Source organism: Lycorma delicatula, chromosome 4 (genome assembly GCF_047948215.1).
Source record: "Lycorma delicatula isolate Av1 chromosome 4, ASM4794821v1, whole genome shotgun sequence".
Taxonomy (NCBI): domain Eukaryota; kingdom Metazoa; phylum Arthropoda; class Insecta; order Hemiptera; family Fulgoridae; genus Lycorma; species Lycorma delicatula.
In genome coordinates, this window is record NC_134458.1 from 16,205,160 (window position 1) to 16,224,103 (window position 18,944).

An 18,944-nucleotide genomic window follows, 5' to 3' on the forward strand; every position below is an offset into this window, starting at 1 on the left:
TATAAATTAAATTATTTATGATGTAACAAGAATCTTTTTTTCCTCTCAAACGTTTATTGCAGAGAATATTTTTCCAAATAGTTTGTGTGAATATTTTTCATATCCATTGATTTTTTTTTTTGTATATTGTTCCTCTAGTTCTTATGAAAAAGTTACTTTTTTTGTGTTGAAGAAGAAAAATTAGGTTTTAAAACTATGATTTTATAATGTAATTTTTCAAAGAAAGTGGAAAAAACAGTAATTGAACTAATTTATCCTTTCCAGTTAGTTGCTTTCTTGGTTAAAAACTGTTGAATTAGTAGGAAAAGATTGATTTGTTGAGGTATTTCGATTGAAAGTGAATATAACAGTTAACATAGTATAACGCATCAAACAAACAAAACACAATCATTTCTTTGGTATCGGTTAGAAATTCAGTGTTGCAACACTTTGTCTACTTATAACTTTGTCTTTGTTGTAACCTGCTTCTGAAGTGGTAGCAGGTTTACGTGTGATGTTTTCATAAATTTAATTTTGAACTTAAGTAGCTCTTATGATTGTTAGTCCATAATTCTTCTGTTGTTAAATGATTGATAAAGTGACCTGAAAGCAAATGTTTAAAGTTTTAACATAACAGAGGTAAAGAACAAATTGATTAAGTACAACTATATAAAGATTGTTTATACATAACTAATTTTTACATATGAAGAAATGTTAGAATGAAGTTAATACGATGGTAAGTCAATTATTATCCGCAGTTTAATTATATTTCTGTTTAAGTTGGTAGTACTGTTGTGTTGCATAGATGACGGATGCGTGGTGTAATTGTTGTTATGTCTGTGCAGGTTTGATGTTGCTAGGTTAGCTTCATTATCGCTGCCCTGTCATTAACCATGGATGCTCCACTATCTGTTTGCACCACACAAGAGCAACATTCAGTGATCCGCTTTTTGTGGTCAGAAGGTGTATCAGTATACGAAATTTATCGAAGACTTTCGGTACAGTACAGGAACACTGTGTTGCCGCAACAGAGTGTCTATGAATAGATTGAAAAATTCAAAAATGGTCGCACAAGTGTTTCGCATGATGAAGGAGCCGCACGACCGTTTACCGCCACAAATGAGGAAAACATTGTGCGTGCATGTGACATGGATTTCTTAGATAAATTCGCTCTGCAAAAAAAAGTTCAAAACCTAACTGTCCGCAGGAAAACTGATGCTTACAGTTTTTGGCACTCACAAGGCCCAGTACTGGAACATTATGAGGAAAGGGGCACAACAATAAACAATGCGCGTTACAGTGAGATGCTTACTGCCAAGCTGAAGCCTACAATTTGAATCAAACGCCGAGGACTGCTGTCAAAAGGTGTTGTGTTGTCGCATGACAATGCCCGTCCACATACTGCTGCCCACACTGCTGAAACGCTCCAGAAACTCAACTTTGAAGCACTGGCTCATCCTCCGTATAGTTAGTCCTAATCTTGCCCCTTCTGACTACCACTTGTTTGGTCCACTCAAAGAGGCATTAAGGGGCCATCGATTTACCCCGGATGAAACAGTGAAAGAAGCGGTGCATTCCTGGCTCGCAGCTCAGCCGAAAACCTTCTTTTATGAGGGCATCAGGAAGCTTGTGCAACGATGGACCAAGTGCGCTGAAATACAAGGGGACTATGTTGGAAAATGATGTAAATGTAAGTTTCCTATTTGTATTGCAATAAAATGTATACCTTCATTGCGGATAATAATTGACTTACCTTCGCGTAGTATCTACGAAAGCATTTTTCTCATGAAATAAATAAATGAATCTTTTTTTCTTATCAGCTTATAATAGTATATATATATATATATCACTTCAGGTCATGTTGTGTTTATGAACAGTGATCTTTATAAAATTAGGTTTTTCTCATTTTATGCCAATATCTTGCCACATATATACACAGAAGTTGTCAATCTGTGGGCTTAATGCACGACTAGTCAATTTGGGGAATCATCTAGAACTCTCAGCATCAGTGTGGCTAGTCTTCCTTTCCTTTAATTTAAAGTTAATGTCAGATTATAAATCATTACAATGAAGAATAAAATAAATTTGCATTTGATAGAGATTTTAAAGTTTAAAATAAACACATTTCAGAGATATTGGAATTAAAATGTCTGTTAGAATAGAAATCTAATTTATTTATTTCTAAAATAAATAAAACCCAAAATGTATAAAAAAAATAAATGCTTGTAAAACAAATCAACAATTCAAATCTATCAATAATTATTTAGGCATGTGAAAATTAAAATATTGTCACGTGTTTGCAGTTCAACAAGGATTTTGAGTGATAGCACATGTAAAGATTCTTACAAATATAATTTATTTACTCTTAGAGAACTTATGATGTAAAAAATAGGTGAATTATAAATAGCAAAATACATTTTCGATTTTAAAACAAAGTTTACAGTAACTAATACAGAAATAAAAAGAGATTATAACAGTCACAAAATCAACAATTCACATTATGCAAAAATTATTTACTTTTAATGTTTACAAAAAGAAACTAGCTTACACTTTATAAACGAATAATGCCACTTTGACTCAAAATGCTCACCAAACAGCTTGTCATACCTAACCACTGTTCAGAAATGGAATACTCATGATGCACTCTTCACTCATTTGTTACTGCACATTCACTCCAAATTGTCCTGTACACTGTTCTCTTGCATTTATCACACACTGAACAGAAACTGCCTCTGTGCTGGTCCTCAACAGTATGTATATCTCCAGGTCTAGGCCTAGGGCTAATGATTTCTATTTTCCACACCTTATATGCTTTTCTTAAAATTTTTTCTAGAAAGAATTTCTTCGTTTCTTCTAGATTTTTTGTTCATATTCTCTCTCTTTCTTGTTTGCTACCGATTAAAATATGTTATGTAAACAAATAATTTTGTTTGGGATATTAGTTTCTAGATGGTTAATAAGTTCAGAATATACATAATACTGAACAAGTTGCACATCCTGTACTTAGTTGTGACTTTTACATAGCACAAAGTTGTGTTAATAAGTGTATTATTTATAAAAAAGACTTCTTTTTAGCAATATCAATTGCCCCTTTGTAAGACATAATGTATAAAATACTTATAATCTAGCACAGTTATGAACATGGAGAATTATCTAAAGTTCAGTCAGTCTCCTTGTCATTAATTAGTGAACTTGTTTGTATATTTATAAATATGGTTACTCATCTCATGTTAACTTAATTAGCCAGAATTTTACTAGCACATTTCATCTAATGTGTGTTATCTATTTTTTCATCTTAACTTTGTTTCAGCCTACAATATCAGTTGCAAATGTTCCTCAGTTAACTGTAGATCTGGTTATAAAAAACACTCCTTGTGTGAAAATAGGTACATTTTGGCATAAAGCATTTTTACCGTATATTTCACCAGATTCTTTTGATGATTCAAATCCAGATCTCTGTACTACTGGTGAAGGTAATGTTACAGTTAACATTTTTGTACTTTAACTCTTAGTGATATAGAATATTTTTTTTTCCTGTGACACACTAGAAATGTGTAGAGATGCTGTCTGTGTCTTCAAGTACAGCATTACCATACACAATAAGATTGTATATCATACACAGTAAGTCTATACCTGAGTCATTTTTTCCTGGAAGATAACTTATGTGGGAAGTACTCCATCTGTTAAAAATGAAACTTGTAAATGCAGAAACCATCTGATATTTAGATTTTGGAAGACAGCATTTTGGCCACTAATGTAACCCTTGGATAGCAACAAGATTCCTGGATGGTCCCACCGGCAAAGTGACTACCCGTCTGAAGTCTTTTAACAAAAGGGCTACAGGAGAGTGCCAACATGGCACCTCAGATCGTGCCTAGGCAATAAATGACCCAGTTCTATCATGAGATCTGTCTAATGAAAAAGGAGTGGAGGATATGAAAAGAGGAAGTAGATGGTCAAGCAACAGGGATTGTCCTTGATGTGGGTAGACTGAAATAGTTTACTGTCTTGTTTAGGACACTTATCTGAAGTTACATTCTCACCAGAAAATATTTTTATAAATGTGAAATAATTACTTCTATAAAGTATTCTTTCATTCAATGTAAATGATGTATGATGGAATGATATATGATGTATTCATTGTATGGTGGAAGTAAGGATTACTAAGTAAGCCCTCAGAGTTATGATCTTTAGTCTTAAAATGAAAACCTTACAGTTTATTATATTTGTGAATAATTATAATTTTTTTTTTCATTATTTCAGTGTATTTCAATAAAGAAAAGATGATTCTTGTATTTCAAATACGATCACCAATACTTGGAAAGGTAGCTATATTATTTCTCTAAGAGTAGTAAGTTCTTTTGATTATGATCAAGAAAAAGTAGTTTCTAATTTATTTATAATCTTTTTTTATTTTCCCCCTTTTTAACAAAAATAAAATGAAAATAGAATGTTTTTTTTATTTTCACAAAATTAATTTAAAAATTGACAGCTGTTTCAGTAGACAGTAGTATCTTCTTCAGAAGTAACATACAGAATGCAGAAGCTTAAATGTATAATACAAAGAACATGGTAAATACATAAAACAAATAGAAATAAAAAAAAAAACCCCATAAGGAGCAACAGTATATGAAGTTTATACAGGTATCAATAGTATATAAAATTTAACAGTAAATACTATTGGTCAATTCAGAAAAAGAGGTGGTACTAATAAGATATGAGGCCCATCTCACATTTATAATTTTAATAATGGTGAACTATTCAAGCTTAATAGATTGTTTAAAAGTAAATTAGAATTTTTAAGTTTATTAATTTCCAATGACTAAAAGGTTCAGTTTCAAACCTTTGTTCTCAACATGCAGTACTTTAAAATTACCATTAAAAACATGATTTTCATCAATTAGATGACAGACACAATTAGAAACCCTCTTGTTAGTAAAACAAGATTTATGGTATGTATGGTTTTCAAAAGATCTACCAATCTGTCCAATATAAACTTCATCACAAGAATCACAATCAAGTTTGCAAACTCTGGAATTTTTTTTAAGTTTATCAGTTTTACTTTTGTTATTCTTAATGAATTTATCTAATTAATTATCAGATTTTAAAGCAATATCAAAATCTCTGTTTCTGAAAAATGTTAGTTTTCTCTGTGGGTTTACCCATATAAGTAAGTGAATGAAATTTCTTTAGTTGGAATGAATTGATTAAAGAAGGAAAAATTTTGCTAATTGCAATTTTGTATAATTTATTCTGAAGCAGTTGATCAATTAGACTCATTTGGTAACCATTATTTACAGCTAATTGTCTTAGAACATGAGAGAATTGTATAAGTTTTTAAAAATACTTATAATACATATAATAGTTTCTCAAAATTAAATTATCATGTTACATCGGAATATTTAACAACTTATGAATATAACTATTAAAAGCCACTAATTTATGTGCAGATTGATGTAATGATTTACTATAAATTACAGTATCAATGTGTGAGGATTTATGATATACACTAGAATCCAGTTATTGATTTTAATAATATCTAAATCTAAAAAGACTAGAATTATTTTGTTACACTTCCAAAGTAAAAAGCCATATTTTTGTGGTGTATTAATAAAATTTAAGAATATTCCTAGTTGTTTCTAGCTACCTAAAAACAACCACAAATATCATCCATGTATCTATACCAGAATTTGAAATATATGAAGAAAGAATGAACACATATCTTGTTTTCTAAATCGTTCATAAAAATTTCAGCAGTTGATGAAGTGAGTGATTATCCCTCCGTCCAAGTGAGGGATTAGACCTTCATTCGGAGTGTAAATGTTATTATTAAACTCAAAATAATCTTGAATTGAACAAAGACTTCATCCATTGATTATTCTTCCTTATTTATACGATTTCTACATTATTTGATGGAAAAAAAAAAACTCTTTCGAAGATATTTCATATTTGCATAGCTGTAGTATATCAAAGTAATATGGTAAGGGTTTGATAACTGTAAAAGTAAGTGAGTGTCGGTAAAATAGTTCAAAGTATAAAATTATTAGGAAAGAAAAAAACCTCTATTCCTGATTTATAAATATTTTATAGTTTGAATTCATGTCTTTGATATTAAAAAAAATAGTAATAATAATAAAAAGCTGTTAATAAGTTATAGTTAAATGTTAAAAAGTTATTGAAATAAATTGGGAAAGAAAAATATGCTCAAAAACTGTTTACACAGATGTTAAAATCTATAAATAGATGACTTTTTGATTTGTTAAACGATTGTTGTCAGTATGCACTGAGGAAAAATGTAAGAAATATATAAGAAAATAAATAATTATTGTTAATTATTATTAATGACAATGATTATTTGAATTAAACAAATGATAATAAAGAAATATTAATTAACAAATTAGTACTTGATTACATGAGTAGTTTTAGCAGTATTTTTAGAATAAGTGTACTAAAACTGTTGTCATTTTAGGTAGTCTTAATAGAAAGTGTAAATTAGCTTAAAAACTTCTAAAAAAAAACTGTAGTTTGCTATCCAGATTGCTTGCCACAACTTGTATACCTCATATAAGATTGTATTGATGTATACCTCATGTAAGATTAAGTAGGTAAAACTTTTGTAAAGAAAGATAAAAGTAATATGAACATTAAATCAACCAAGAGTTATCCCCACTTGTGAAAAAAATTTAAGGGAGGAGATGACCATTTAATGTTCTCAGTATGGAAAACTCCCTCAAAAAAATTTAAAGAGCTTAAAATATTCAGTTTGCTTTTTTTTTATATTAGATTTCAATTGATGAAAATGATGTTTTGTAAAACTAGTAATTAAATAAATTAAAATATGCTTATATAGATTTTGTTAAACATATTTTTATGAATGCAAAAACACAGCTGCTTTATTATTTAATAATATTCATATCATTGAATCCACCCAAAGTAAGCATATTAGGAAAATGGTTTATCTTTTTAATTTATTCTTTAAGAAAAATGTATTGTTAGAAATAGCTCCATCATTAGTTCTTTTCTTAAATAATACAAAGTTTTAAAAATTAGTTGTAACGATTTTTATTTTGAATTTTTTAAAATTCAATGTATTAAAAAATAAATTGATACTGGAAGTATCTCTAGTTATCCATTTTGGAATACAGATATATCATTTTGAATTTATGATTCGCTTGTAATTTTTTAAATTAAATATTATTTAAAAAAGAAACTAATGGTACAGATTCCTCTAAAAATATATTATTCTTGAAATATGTGTATTGTTTATTATTATAATTAGAGAGCATATATGTATTTGGTTTTATTAAAGAAAATATTTTAACTTCCATTTAGTTTAATAAAGAGTTCCTTAAATGTGTTTTAATATTATTTAAAACACATCTCTGTTCTCATCACTAAACACATACAGTTCATCATTTTCTATATATTGTTATTTACTTTAAAATACTCCTTGGTAATATGATCCCAGTATTAGCATTGTACTGTGTATGATATAAAACAATATTAACATGCTTCCAAGCGAGTTTATTTAACGTATTTAGTGATTAAAATATTTTATTTAATGTTTATTTAATCAGTTATCAGTATGTTTGATATAATTACTTATTTATCTACTAATATTCAAGTTCTCTGGATTTCAGTGTATTGTCATAATATTTCATACTTAAAAATAAATAAATAATATATTAAATCTTTTTTTGTCACAGAAACTAACAGTAGACTTTCTGATGAAGCTCTGTTCATGGTTATCTAAGCATAAAGTTGCAAATGTCATTGCATTGAGTAGTATCTATTCACATTTGCGATTGGATGAAGAAATAAGAGATCAGTCAATATTTAGTGAATTTCGTTACATAGTATCACCATTATTTAAAACACAGGATTTTGAAAAAATCAAGTACAGTATCATAATAACTATACAGAGTATCATAGTATGTTATGTATATAAGATAATTATAATACTAGCTAAGTTCCTAGAATTATGTTGGAAAATTTAATTCATTTTACCTATACCTTAATAATTATTGTCGCTTTTGAAGTGTTCTTTATCTGTTAATATTTCTACTGAGTTAGCAGCAGTCCTATGAAAATATCTTAAACCCATATCAGAAGTTCTTTTTAAAAATTTTTTCAAGTGTGTAATTATATCGCTGGGGTTGAGATTTATGTAAAGAATAGTAACTGTAAAGTTAGTTAAACTGGAGGTATTTAATTAGATACTGTAAACCCAATCTTGAGGGAAAATGTATTCAGCAGTTTCATTTTTTAGTAATTTACAGGACATGGTCACTATTCAATGGATGACTTGGCTAGATAATTTATAGTTCAATGGTACACTTTCACTTGTTAAACTGTTTCAAGGTTAGTTGACAATGTTCATTTTAGTTATATTGTGACGTTTTATTTATATTTAATTAATTTATTTTTAAAACTTTTATATTTCATTTTATATAAAAATTTTAATAAAATAATTAAAAGTAATTAATAAGTGACCTTACCATCAAATATATTATTTGCTGGTATATCACTTATTAATTACTTTTAATTATTTTATTAAAATATACCAGCGGAATCATGCTCAAGAAATTTGTTGCTTATTTAGCAGAAAAAGCTTACCATGACTTGTTTTTATTTTGATGAGATCATTTCTATTAGTTGATGTTGTCAGTAAGTATTTTGGCATAATGTATATTGTGATTTAATTGCACCGAATAAATTACATTTACTTATCGAAAAACTTAATATTTTTAAAAATTAAATTATTATAGAAGTACTGTATTGAATTGTAATTGTTTATAATTCAACAGTGTGTACTCTTAACACAGTATATTTTAAAATATGGTGTTATGTGAAATACGGGTAGCTATTTTCTCAAATTACATTAATGATGGCTTGGGTAGATGGAACTGACTTCCAACATTGGAAATTTAAATTATTTATTGTATTCAAATGATTATTTAATGTTTTTAAAAATATTTATTCTGTTGTAAAATAAATCTAGTGCAAACAGGAACATGCACATATATATATATATATACATTTCTGTTTACACATCTGTATACATGTTTTATTGGAAAATTCTGATTATGTATAAATAATCTAAAGTCAGGACTGTGCACAATTTTTTTTGTTACAGAAGCCTTGATTGGAAACAATATTTATATAGTGCAAGAATGCCCTCGGAGATTGAAAGTGACAGTTTAGGTCTTAAATATGTGGGAGCCGGATTTTCATATCATCTTTACAAAGAATGGTTAGCTCCATAATAGTAAATAGACTTTTATTTAGCCATTTTTCTTCCCCTGTGTTATATAAGGTTAGACTGTAAAAACTTCTTAATTTGCTGCATTTGAGTGAGTGAAGGTACAGCTTCTTTTTTATTGTCTTTTATGAATAATGTAATGAGCAATATCAATGCAATGTTTCAAGATCAGTATGTCTTCTAAGCTGCAAATTATTTTGTAGTATTATGTACATTTGGAATTTTACAATCAAGCAGGATAAAGTAATATTTAGTTATTTAGGTTCTGTTTTATTACCATTCCTTTTAGTGCTACTGTCAGTGATATTAGCCATGTTTACTTCTTTGTAAATGTCTCAAACACTGTTGATTATAATGAATTTTTGTATTTATCGAAATGCAACTTGAATAGATATGTAATGGGATATTTGTAAGTAATAAGAATATGATAAATTTGGGATGAGTTTAAGAATAATAGTTGAATAAAAAGAGGTAGTATTTATGTATATATATAATTTTTTTTTTTAGGTTTTTAGGGGCATTGACTGCTTTGGTCATTAGCCCCGTCCCACTTCAAAAAAAAAAGAAAGAAAAAAGAATTCATAAATTACACATTCTCATACAGCTTTGGATTCCTGATTTTTAACGCCTAGGCTTTCCTTTTGGCCATCCTTTCTTGCACCGTTTTTCCATTCTTCTTACGGCCTCATCTTCTGATGAAAGTGTGTCTGAAGCCTTGGACATGGCATCTTCTTCTTCTCTTTCTGATGTCAATGACGTTCTCTGGCTCACATCAGGTGATGAAAGCTTCGTTGGTGCAGTTAGCATCGTTGCTATTGAATCAAAACTCACAAGCGATGCATTTTCGGCGGTTGATGAACTAGATTCAATCTCTAAGGTTGTGCTGGGGCTGGCTGAAATAGACTCTCTCACTGTATCTGTTCTTTGAGCTTTTGGAGGCCCTATGGGTACAGTTCTTATATCGTCTGTGTCTGGTGCTTTCTCAATAATTACTTGCACCTCCATTTCTCTTGACTCAGATTTTTCCTGTACTCTTGTGACAAACTCTTGCCTTGTGACTCAACGACGGAGTGATCTTTTCGCCTTTTCCAGATATATCATGATTTTTATTTATTATGTTGATTGGTGGCGTCATGATCGCAGGTTTTGCTGGTTCTTTATGCTGCGTTAGTACGTTTATTATATCAATGACGTCGGTCTGGGAATGAGTCTTTGCATGTTTAATTGGTTCTGTCCAATGGGTCGACTCAATCTTTGTATCAATAATTCTTTCTATCATTGTCGCAAGACTTGGTGCAGTCGTATTAAGCAACTGCTCTACGTTGATTTCAGATGAGGAAGGGGCAGCAGCTGCTTCTGCATAAGTAGTTTATGGTCGAGGTGTTCGTTGATTAACAATTTTCTTTGCTTCAGGATAGCTTACTTTTTGAAGGGTTTTAACTTCCTGAATGGCCGTTTCCAATTTATATACTGGGCAGTTCCTTGATTGGCAGTTGTGGTGCCCTTTGCAGTTAATGCAGATTGCAGGGTCTTTACATGGATCACCCTCTTTTGTTTTCATTCCACACACGCAAATTTCTTGCGCTTCACATCTAGCTGCAGTGTGTTTGAATCGTTGACACTTAAAACATCTCATAGGCTGCGGAATGAATGCACGTACATCAAGCTGATGTATGCCAGCTCGTACCTTTTCAGGAAGATTAGGCCTACTGAATGTCAAAACATGCGAGGCCGAAGGAAGAACCTCACCATTTCTTCTCATAGTTAGCCTGCGACACTGAATCACTCCCTGACTAGACATTTCCTGTACTATTTCTTCTTCTGTTCAATTTAGAAGATCACGGCAAACAACAGCTCCTCTGGATGAGTTAAAGGTGCTATGCGGTTGCACAGATACCGCGAATTCACCAATCTTCAATGACTGGACTTTTTGGCTTTGACTGTCGTTGATAGTTTCAACATGCAATCCATTAAAAGTCTTCCAGATTTCCTTGACAGGACCACCAGCACAATTAGCTATCTCTCTAGCGATTAAGAATGAGCTATCCTTTTGGAATTTTCCATTCTCCTTCATAATAATTAGAAATCTTGGCTTAGGTACATTATTGCCAAACAAACTTTTTCGTAAGTCTCTACTGATTCTATCAGCATCTTACTTAATTTTATCTGTCTCCTCGCTCTTTTTCCTCTTTGCTTGTGGCGAATCGACTGTTTCTAGATGAGGGTGTTTATATGCATCCTCGCCATGTTTGTTTGTTCAGGACTATTGATTTAGATTGATCCCTTCTGTAGCAAAGCTAGTCGCCAGGGTACACCACCACTCCAGGGCTACTAACCTTGGAGGTCCGATCGGGTACTCAAGTGGAACTGGTATATGTCCTGGCAGAGAGCAGATGCGCAATCTCTGCACTGACTCCAGGCTGCTACTCACCGAAGCTTTCAGAGCACCCATGCACTGACATACATGGGCACCATTGCTACATGCTTGCCATTGCAGGGGGAATGTGGACAACGGAAGAGTCTCCATTACACCTGCAATAACATTGACCCTGGTTGCCACATCGCCAGCTCTAAATATGGTATGAGTCCACTTCCAAATCGTTTAGTTGTCCATAATCTGCAGGTGGCTAATAAATCCAGTCCGTCTGGTGACGTAAAGGTGGAAACAGGTCAAAAAGAGAAACTTATCCGAGAAATTTACTCAGAGCCACGTTAGCCAGCTATATGTGTTGTACGTAAGTACAGCTGTTGCCGCCCTGGATGTGGAACGTAGGTGTTATGTTCTGGATGTTGGGATTATCTACCTCAGGGCATTATTATTATTATTATCATCACCACCACCATCATCGTCACCATCACCATCAGCACCACCACCACCATTATTATTGTCATCGTCATCACCATTATTATCGTCATAATTATACAGCTGTTTCAATCTTTTACAAGATGTAGCCTCTAGACAGGTAGGCCTTCAACAGTTATTGCCATGCTTCTCTGTCCTGCGCCGTTCTCTGCCAGTTGGTTTCAGCCACCCTTCTAATGCCTCTGTCCCATAGACCTGCCTCTTGCCTGTGGCAAAAGGCAGATCTGGTGGGCTTTGTCGCTCTCCTGGACTCCACTCAAGGACCGATTTTGTCCACCTTCCATCACATCTTCTCATGATGTGCCCTGCCCATTGCCATTTCAGAGCTTTCACTGTTTCCATTATGTCGTGCACTCTCGTTATGGCTCTAATGTCTCTTTTACGGTTCCTCCTTGTATAGCCTAGCATTGACTTTTCCATGCCGCTTTGTGCTGTCTGAAGCTTTCCTTTCACGAACTGATTTAAAGTTCAGGTCTTGCATCTGTAGGTGAGTACTGGAAGAAAATACTGATCAAACACTGTATTTTTCAAGACCACTGGCATGCTAGATTTGAACAATGATGAATGTCTTCCAAATGATTTCCAGACCATTCTGATTCTCTGGAAAATTTCAGGTCTGATGTCCCCTCTGGTGTTTATTAGCTGCCCCAGGTAGACGTATTCTTTCACATTCTCTAGGTTTTTGTCAACTACTATCTCTCCTGCAGCAGCCCATCTGTTGTACATTACTTTTGTTTTGGTCAAATTCATTTTCAGACCCACTTCTCCACATTTTTCTGCAAGATCATCGATAAGCGATTGCAGTTCATCACCATCCTTAGCCAAAAGTACAATATCATCTGCAAACTGCAAGTTTTTCAGTCTCCGTCCATTTACCTTGATACCTCTTTCAGACCATTCAATTTTGGACATAGCCATCTCTAAGACTGCTGTGAATAATTTAGGAGATATGGGGTCTCCTTGTTTAACTCCCATTCCGATAGAAAATCCTTTTGTTGGTTTGCCAATGCTGACAAATGCTGTCGAAGTTTCGTAGATATTGTGTAGCATTTTTACGTATCTTTGGTATTCCTTGTTTAATTAGAGCTTCCGTGACTGCAAGATGACTCACAGAATTGAACGCCTTTTCAAAATCGATAAAGACTAAACACAGCGGCATTTTGTACTTGTTGGCTCTACTAATGACTTCCCGAATGCTGTGGATATGATCTATTGTGCTGTATCCCCTCTGGAACCCTGCTTGTTGTATTGGCTGAGATCTGTCCAAAACATCATTGACGCGATTCGTCAAGATCTTGGTGAAAACCTTATAGAACACAGATAGCAGGCTTTCCTGAGGAAGTTCAATCTTTCCTCCTAATTTTTCATACAGTGTGCTGTAGAAGTTCCATATGAATTCCAATATTTCATCTCTATCTCTTATCCGCTCATTACCAACATGCATCACTATCATTTGCTTCCTTCCAACTATGAGCCTCTGTCCAGCTTCCTTCAAACTTATATATATGTATATATGTGTATGTATGTATACATATGCATATACATATAAATACACATATACATATGTGTATGTATACATGTATATATATATATATATATATAAATATGTGTGTCTATGTCTGAATGGCTGTATGTAGTGAGTCTCGAATGATGTCCTCTGGGCACCAGAGTGGATCTAGTTGTATCTAGCTCCAGTACACATGCACTCTCCTGGAATGGTCCATTGTATCGTCGGTACTCGTGGCACCAAGATTTCAAGTCCACAAATTATATGATGGTTGCTGGTCCATCTCAAAAAACCACCAACATTTGTCTAGTGAAAAGGCATTGTTCAGCTTTGTCTGATGTGGATAAAAGTCCTGCAGAAGAGAATTATAAAGTATCTGCCATAAAATCTAAACTCATTGTTTTTTTGTTCTTTGGAATAATCAGGAAGGTCTCACCTTTCCTGATCAATAAAGTAGTAACTGATTGAAGCAGTTCCCCCAAGAACATCAGAAAACAATACTAATAGATGGAACAATACTAATAGAGACTTTCAGTGATGAGCAAAGTCGATCGCTCTTATGTCTAACGAATATGGGCGGTATAAGTATAAGTGCAGTTTGTCATAAAACTTTGAATACTAGCTGAAGAGTAATTTTTTGCCAGGATTTTCTTGAGATGGACGTTAATGAAATTTCCGAAGAGCTTTGTTCCCAAGATGTTACGGAGCTGAAGAGAATAATAAAGTGTCAGAGTGGGATGGCAGAACCTGCTCCCTCTCTTATTTTAACCTTCAAGAAAGAAAGGAGAAAATTAAAGTAGGGTACCTATTGATTAGAGTACAAGCATTCATCCCTAACCCACGGCGGTGTTTCCAGTTGCAAACATACCACAACTTCTTGCCCGAACACTGCAATATGTACTAGATGTACAAAAGAAGGCCACAAGGACGCTGACTGCCAGGAGGAAGAAAAATGTGCAAACTGTGGGACAACACATTCATCCCAACCCCATAGGGGGAAGACACCTCAATCAGGATTCCACCGATGCAAATGCCTTGGCAGACATATGAAATACATATCAAATTTTGCCTTCATGTAGGCGTCAAACAGACATCTTCACATCCAACCTAACATGATTCTGTCAAACTAACCGAAACCGTGAAAGCATGAACCCTGCGCTTAGTGCAGATTTGACAACATCATTTGTGACTGTGAATGCCTCAGAAGATGAACGAATTTAAAGTTAAATCAGTGCTACACTCATACCAATCAAAATTGTGTTTTACGCAACATAGAGATTCAGACCTACACCCAAATAAGTTGACCATTTTAAGTCACCTAACAAGGGAAACGCAACCTCATTCCGGTCCGCACAGGAGCCAGGGACAAAGCTCGCACCCCCACCCAGTCCCATCATGGTGTGTCTCGCGTAGCATTACAAAGTCATGATCAGGAGTGCCACCAGCAGAGGGAAGTCCCCCTGGTCACTCAGGTACCATACCCCGTCAGCACAGCCATCCCCACCAGCAGGAGCCCCAAATCGAATCACAAACAATATTCAGCTCTTGTTTTAAAGAAGAGAAAGCAATCCTAAAAATCTGTACAGAGTAAAAGCTTTCGTTCCCAGCTGCCTGAAGAGAATATAAAAATCGCTTAGCTCTCAAAATCTGGTTAAACCCAATGTCTCTTTCACTGCCGTGACATCAAGTAAAGCTCTTGTAAATGTAGACAGAAAACAGTGCGGATCCTACAGTGAGCTGAAGAAGATTGTTCACGTGTTGTCTGATCAGGTTGCTTCACTTACTACAACTATTTCTCAGTTAACAAAAATTAAGAAGTCTGTAATTACAGCTAGTGAAACTAACACTAATGGGATCCCCCTGAAAGTTCCTGCTCGTAAAGTTTTACCTTTGCGGACATGGGAAAATACAGCTGGTGGTAAGCCACCAAATAAGCTCCCTGTTAAAGGAGCCCACACAACCACATCTTCTGGGATGTTGTCTGCAACTTCCCATTATTAAAAATCTCCCCCTCCAACACCTAGAGGATATGGTAGAGAAGCCACCTGATCCCAGGGCTTCAAAGTTTCTTAAAACAAAAAATTTGAAAAAGAAAAACCAGATCACCTATAACTAATTTTGACATATATTTGTATGTCCTTCTGTATCCAACTAACTTTATTTATGAGCATTACAGTGGAATGTTAGAGATCTTCTGTTCTGCATTGAGGATGTTAGAGTGTTGATGCATGTATTTAAATAATCAATAATGTGCTTCCAAGAAATGCATCTATTACAAGATACAGTAACACTCAGAGGCTATACATGTGAGAGATAAGACTGTCTCTTGTGGTTAGTAGATAGAGTGGTGGTGTTGCTATTTTCATGCAGAATGAAGTATCAACTACAAGGCTACAACTAGCTACCCTCATTCCTGCTGTTGCTGTAAAAATCTCAGTCCCCTTTAAACTGCATATCTGCAATTTGTATCTTTCACCGAACTCTGGGTTCAATGCACAAGATATGTCAAATCTCCTTGCACAAATCCCATCGTTAATAGTAGGAGACTTCAATGGCCATCATATTTCCTGGGGCTCATCTTTCTGCTCCTCTTGGGGAAGAATGGTAAACAGAGTGAGACAAGACGTGGATCTTTGTCTGCTGAATGATGGGTCATACATATTCATATCCTCATCACCTGGTACACTGTCAAAAATTGACCTCTCCTTGTTCACAAAATTTACTCCCTCATCTTAATTGGTCTGTGACAATCTTCCCGACAGTGACCACATGCCAATTATTATAACCATTGGTATCGACCACAAGGTGAATAAAAGGCCATGGAGATGGATTGTTGAAACGGTTATCATAAAGCCTTCCCACCACAGTATGACAATGGTGCAGATGCTCTTGACAAACTTACTTCTGTTATGTCTCTATCCCACAAACATTGGGAAACCCAAGACATCTTTCTGTTCCTTGGTGGAATGATGATTGCCAAAACGCTATTAGGAATCTGTGACAGACATTGTGCAAATTTAACTGCAGGCCTACAAATGAACACTTAGATTTATACCATAAGGCTAGAGTGATATGTTGTCGAGTACTCTTGGACGCTAGGAGGAAGTTACGGAGGAAATATGTGGACACCATCTCATGCACTATTCCCGCATCTGCTGTGTGGAAGAAAATCTGTATAATTTGCGGATCACCAAAACAATTCATTCTTGGATTTATTCATAGAACTCCTTACATCGGCTTCTTCAGTGGCAAGTAACTTGGCAGATTCTTTCCGTTCGGTGTCTCTCACCTCATCATACAGTAATGAATTTCAGAGGTACAAAATACAGATGGAAGAAGCACTACTGTTAAGCGTTGGTAATTTAGTCTGTGAATTAAACGCTCCATTTTCATTCAACGAGTTGTCACATGCACTTAAAAATTCACGTGACACCTCCCCTGGACTTGACAACATTCGTCTCAGTATGATCTCATACCTTCCAAATTCAGCGCTACAACACCTATTGTGTATTTATAATGGTTTATTCTCCTCACAAGTTTTCCCTTCAGTCTGGTTAGAAGCCATTGTCGTACCAGTACTTAAGCCTAGTAAAGACAAAGAAAGCCCCTCAAGCTACTATCCTATCTCCTTGACAAGCATCTTATGCAAAGTAATGAAGAGAATGGTGAACCGCAGGTTTACATGGTACTTAGAGTGACATGACCTTTTATCTCCAGAGTAGCCTGGTTTCCAACAACGACAATCATCCATTGATCATGCCCTTAGTGTCATTGGAAACATGTATTCACTTTCCTACTACACCAGCGCCTCGTCGCTATCTTCTTTGATATCAGGATAGTGTTCGACACGATGTGGTATACTAAACAACCTCAAAGAATGGGGAGTAAAAGGTAACATGGTTGCTTTTATCAGAAGTTTCTTAAATGACAAAACTTTTTGTGTTCATGTTGGAGATTCTGTATCAGGTAGCATCACTTTGGAGAATGGAGTCCCTCAAGGAAGTGTATTAAGTGCCACCTTGTTTGCTATACCCATCAACAGTATTACTGATTGTGTGCAACTACCTGTTTCATGTTTGTTGTTTGTTGATGATTTTGCCATATATATATTACATCCCATTCAATAGCCACAGCAGAGAGACTACTACAGAACACAGTATCTTGCCTTGAAGTTTGGTTAAGGCGACTGTCTTCACGTTTTCACCTGAGAAAGCAAAATGTGTAGTCTTTTCTCGCTTACGGGACCCGTCTATTCCGCAAGTTTTTCAATGGAGAGCAAATTGTTATTCCTAAGTTCAAGTTTTTAGGTTTACTTTTTGATAGCCACCTTACGTAGGCCAAACACATCAAAGAATTAAAAACAAAATGTTCCAAACTTTTAGATATGCTGTAAGTTCTTCCTTAGTTTGTTCCCATTTAGATTATGGTTGTGTCACCTACTCTTCAGCATGTCATACCGTGCTTAAAATGCTGGATGCTGTACATCATGCTTTCCTTCGGCTTGCCACTGGTGCATTTAGATCAATCCCTGTCATAAGCTTACTTGTTGACTGCAGTGAGCCATCACTTTGGGATAGACGGGACCAGCTTTTAGCATCTTATTTTGCCTGTCTCAAAGGACAGCCAAATCACCCGGCTTTTGATTCAGTCCTTAGGAATCCTAATTTAAGAAGGTATGAGGACCATCCACATGGTACTGCACCTGTACGTGTTCATACCCGACATCTACTGCATGTTATAAATGTTGACACACCCTCATTTTTTCCAACATATCCTCCATGGGGAATAAACCTTATAAATTTTATGTTTGATCTTATGATATACAGTAAGCAATCAACACCACCTACTGTCTTTCAGCAAATGTTTCACTGTATTCTCTCCAAGATAAAGCCAGACGCTAATAGTATACACTGATGGATTCAAAACAGAATAATACTGTTGGTTGGGCGTTTGTTGTCAATGATAGAACTTAGATGTTTAGTCTACCTGGTATTACAAGTGTGTTTATTGGTAAACTAAATGCTATAAATAAGGATCTGAATATCATTAACCCTAAGTACTGAAATGTCTTTATTTGCAGTGACTCGTGTAGCGCTCTCCAAGCCTTAGAAAACGTTTATTCTAGACATCCTATCATCATTGAAATCTACAATACAGCTCCTGAGTTGAATCATTGCAACACACAAGTAAGTTTCTGCAGGGTCCCTAGCCACATAGGGATTCAGGGTAATGAACATGCAGATTCTGCTGCTAAAGACACATGTAATCAACCTCCTTTCACCACTCGTGTTGCTGCTTCTGACTTTATTAATTATATAAAACAGTCTCTTCGA

General features: G+C 34.4%; 1 protein-coding gene across 2 annotated transcripts in view; it reads left to right on the plus strand.

Moving 5' to 3' along the window:
* The window catches only part of LOC142323139 (proteasome assembly chaperone 2), a 32,417-nt gene that overhangs the window by 2,872 nt on the left and 10,601 nt on the right, over positions 1-18,944 (plus strand). The window contains exons 2-6 of one of the 2 annotated variants that reach the window (XR_012756030.1): positions 3,290-3,452; positions 4,243-4,304; positions 7,686-7,876; positions 9,116-9,232; positions 18,692-18,797. Coding sequence is in view for 1 of the 2 variants with exons in the window: in XM_075362402.1 (XP_075218517.1) it covers positions 3,290-3,452; positions 4,243-4,304; positions 7,686-7,876; positions 9,116-9,232 (533 nt within the window). In the remaining variant the exon portion in view is untranslated. The remainder of the gene's footprint in view (positions 1-3,289; positions 3,453-4,242; positions 4,305-7,685; positions 7,877-9,115; positions 9,233-18,691; positions 18,798-18,944) is intronic. The other variant, XM_075362402.1, reaches the window with a different exon arrangement.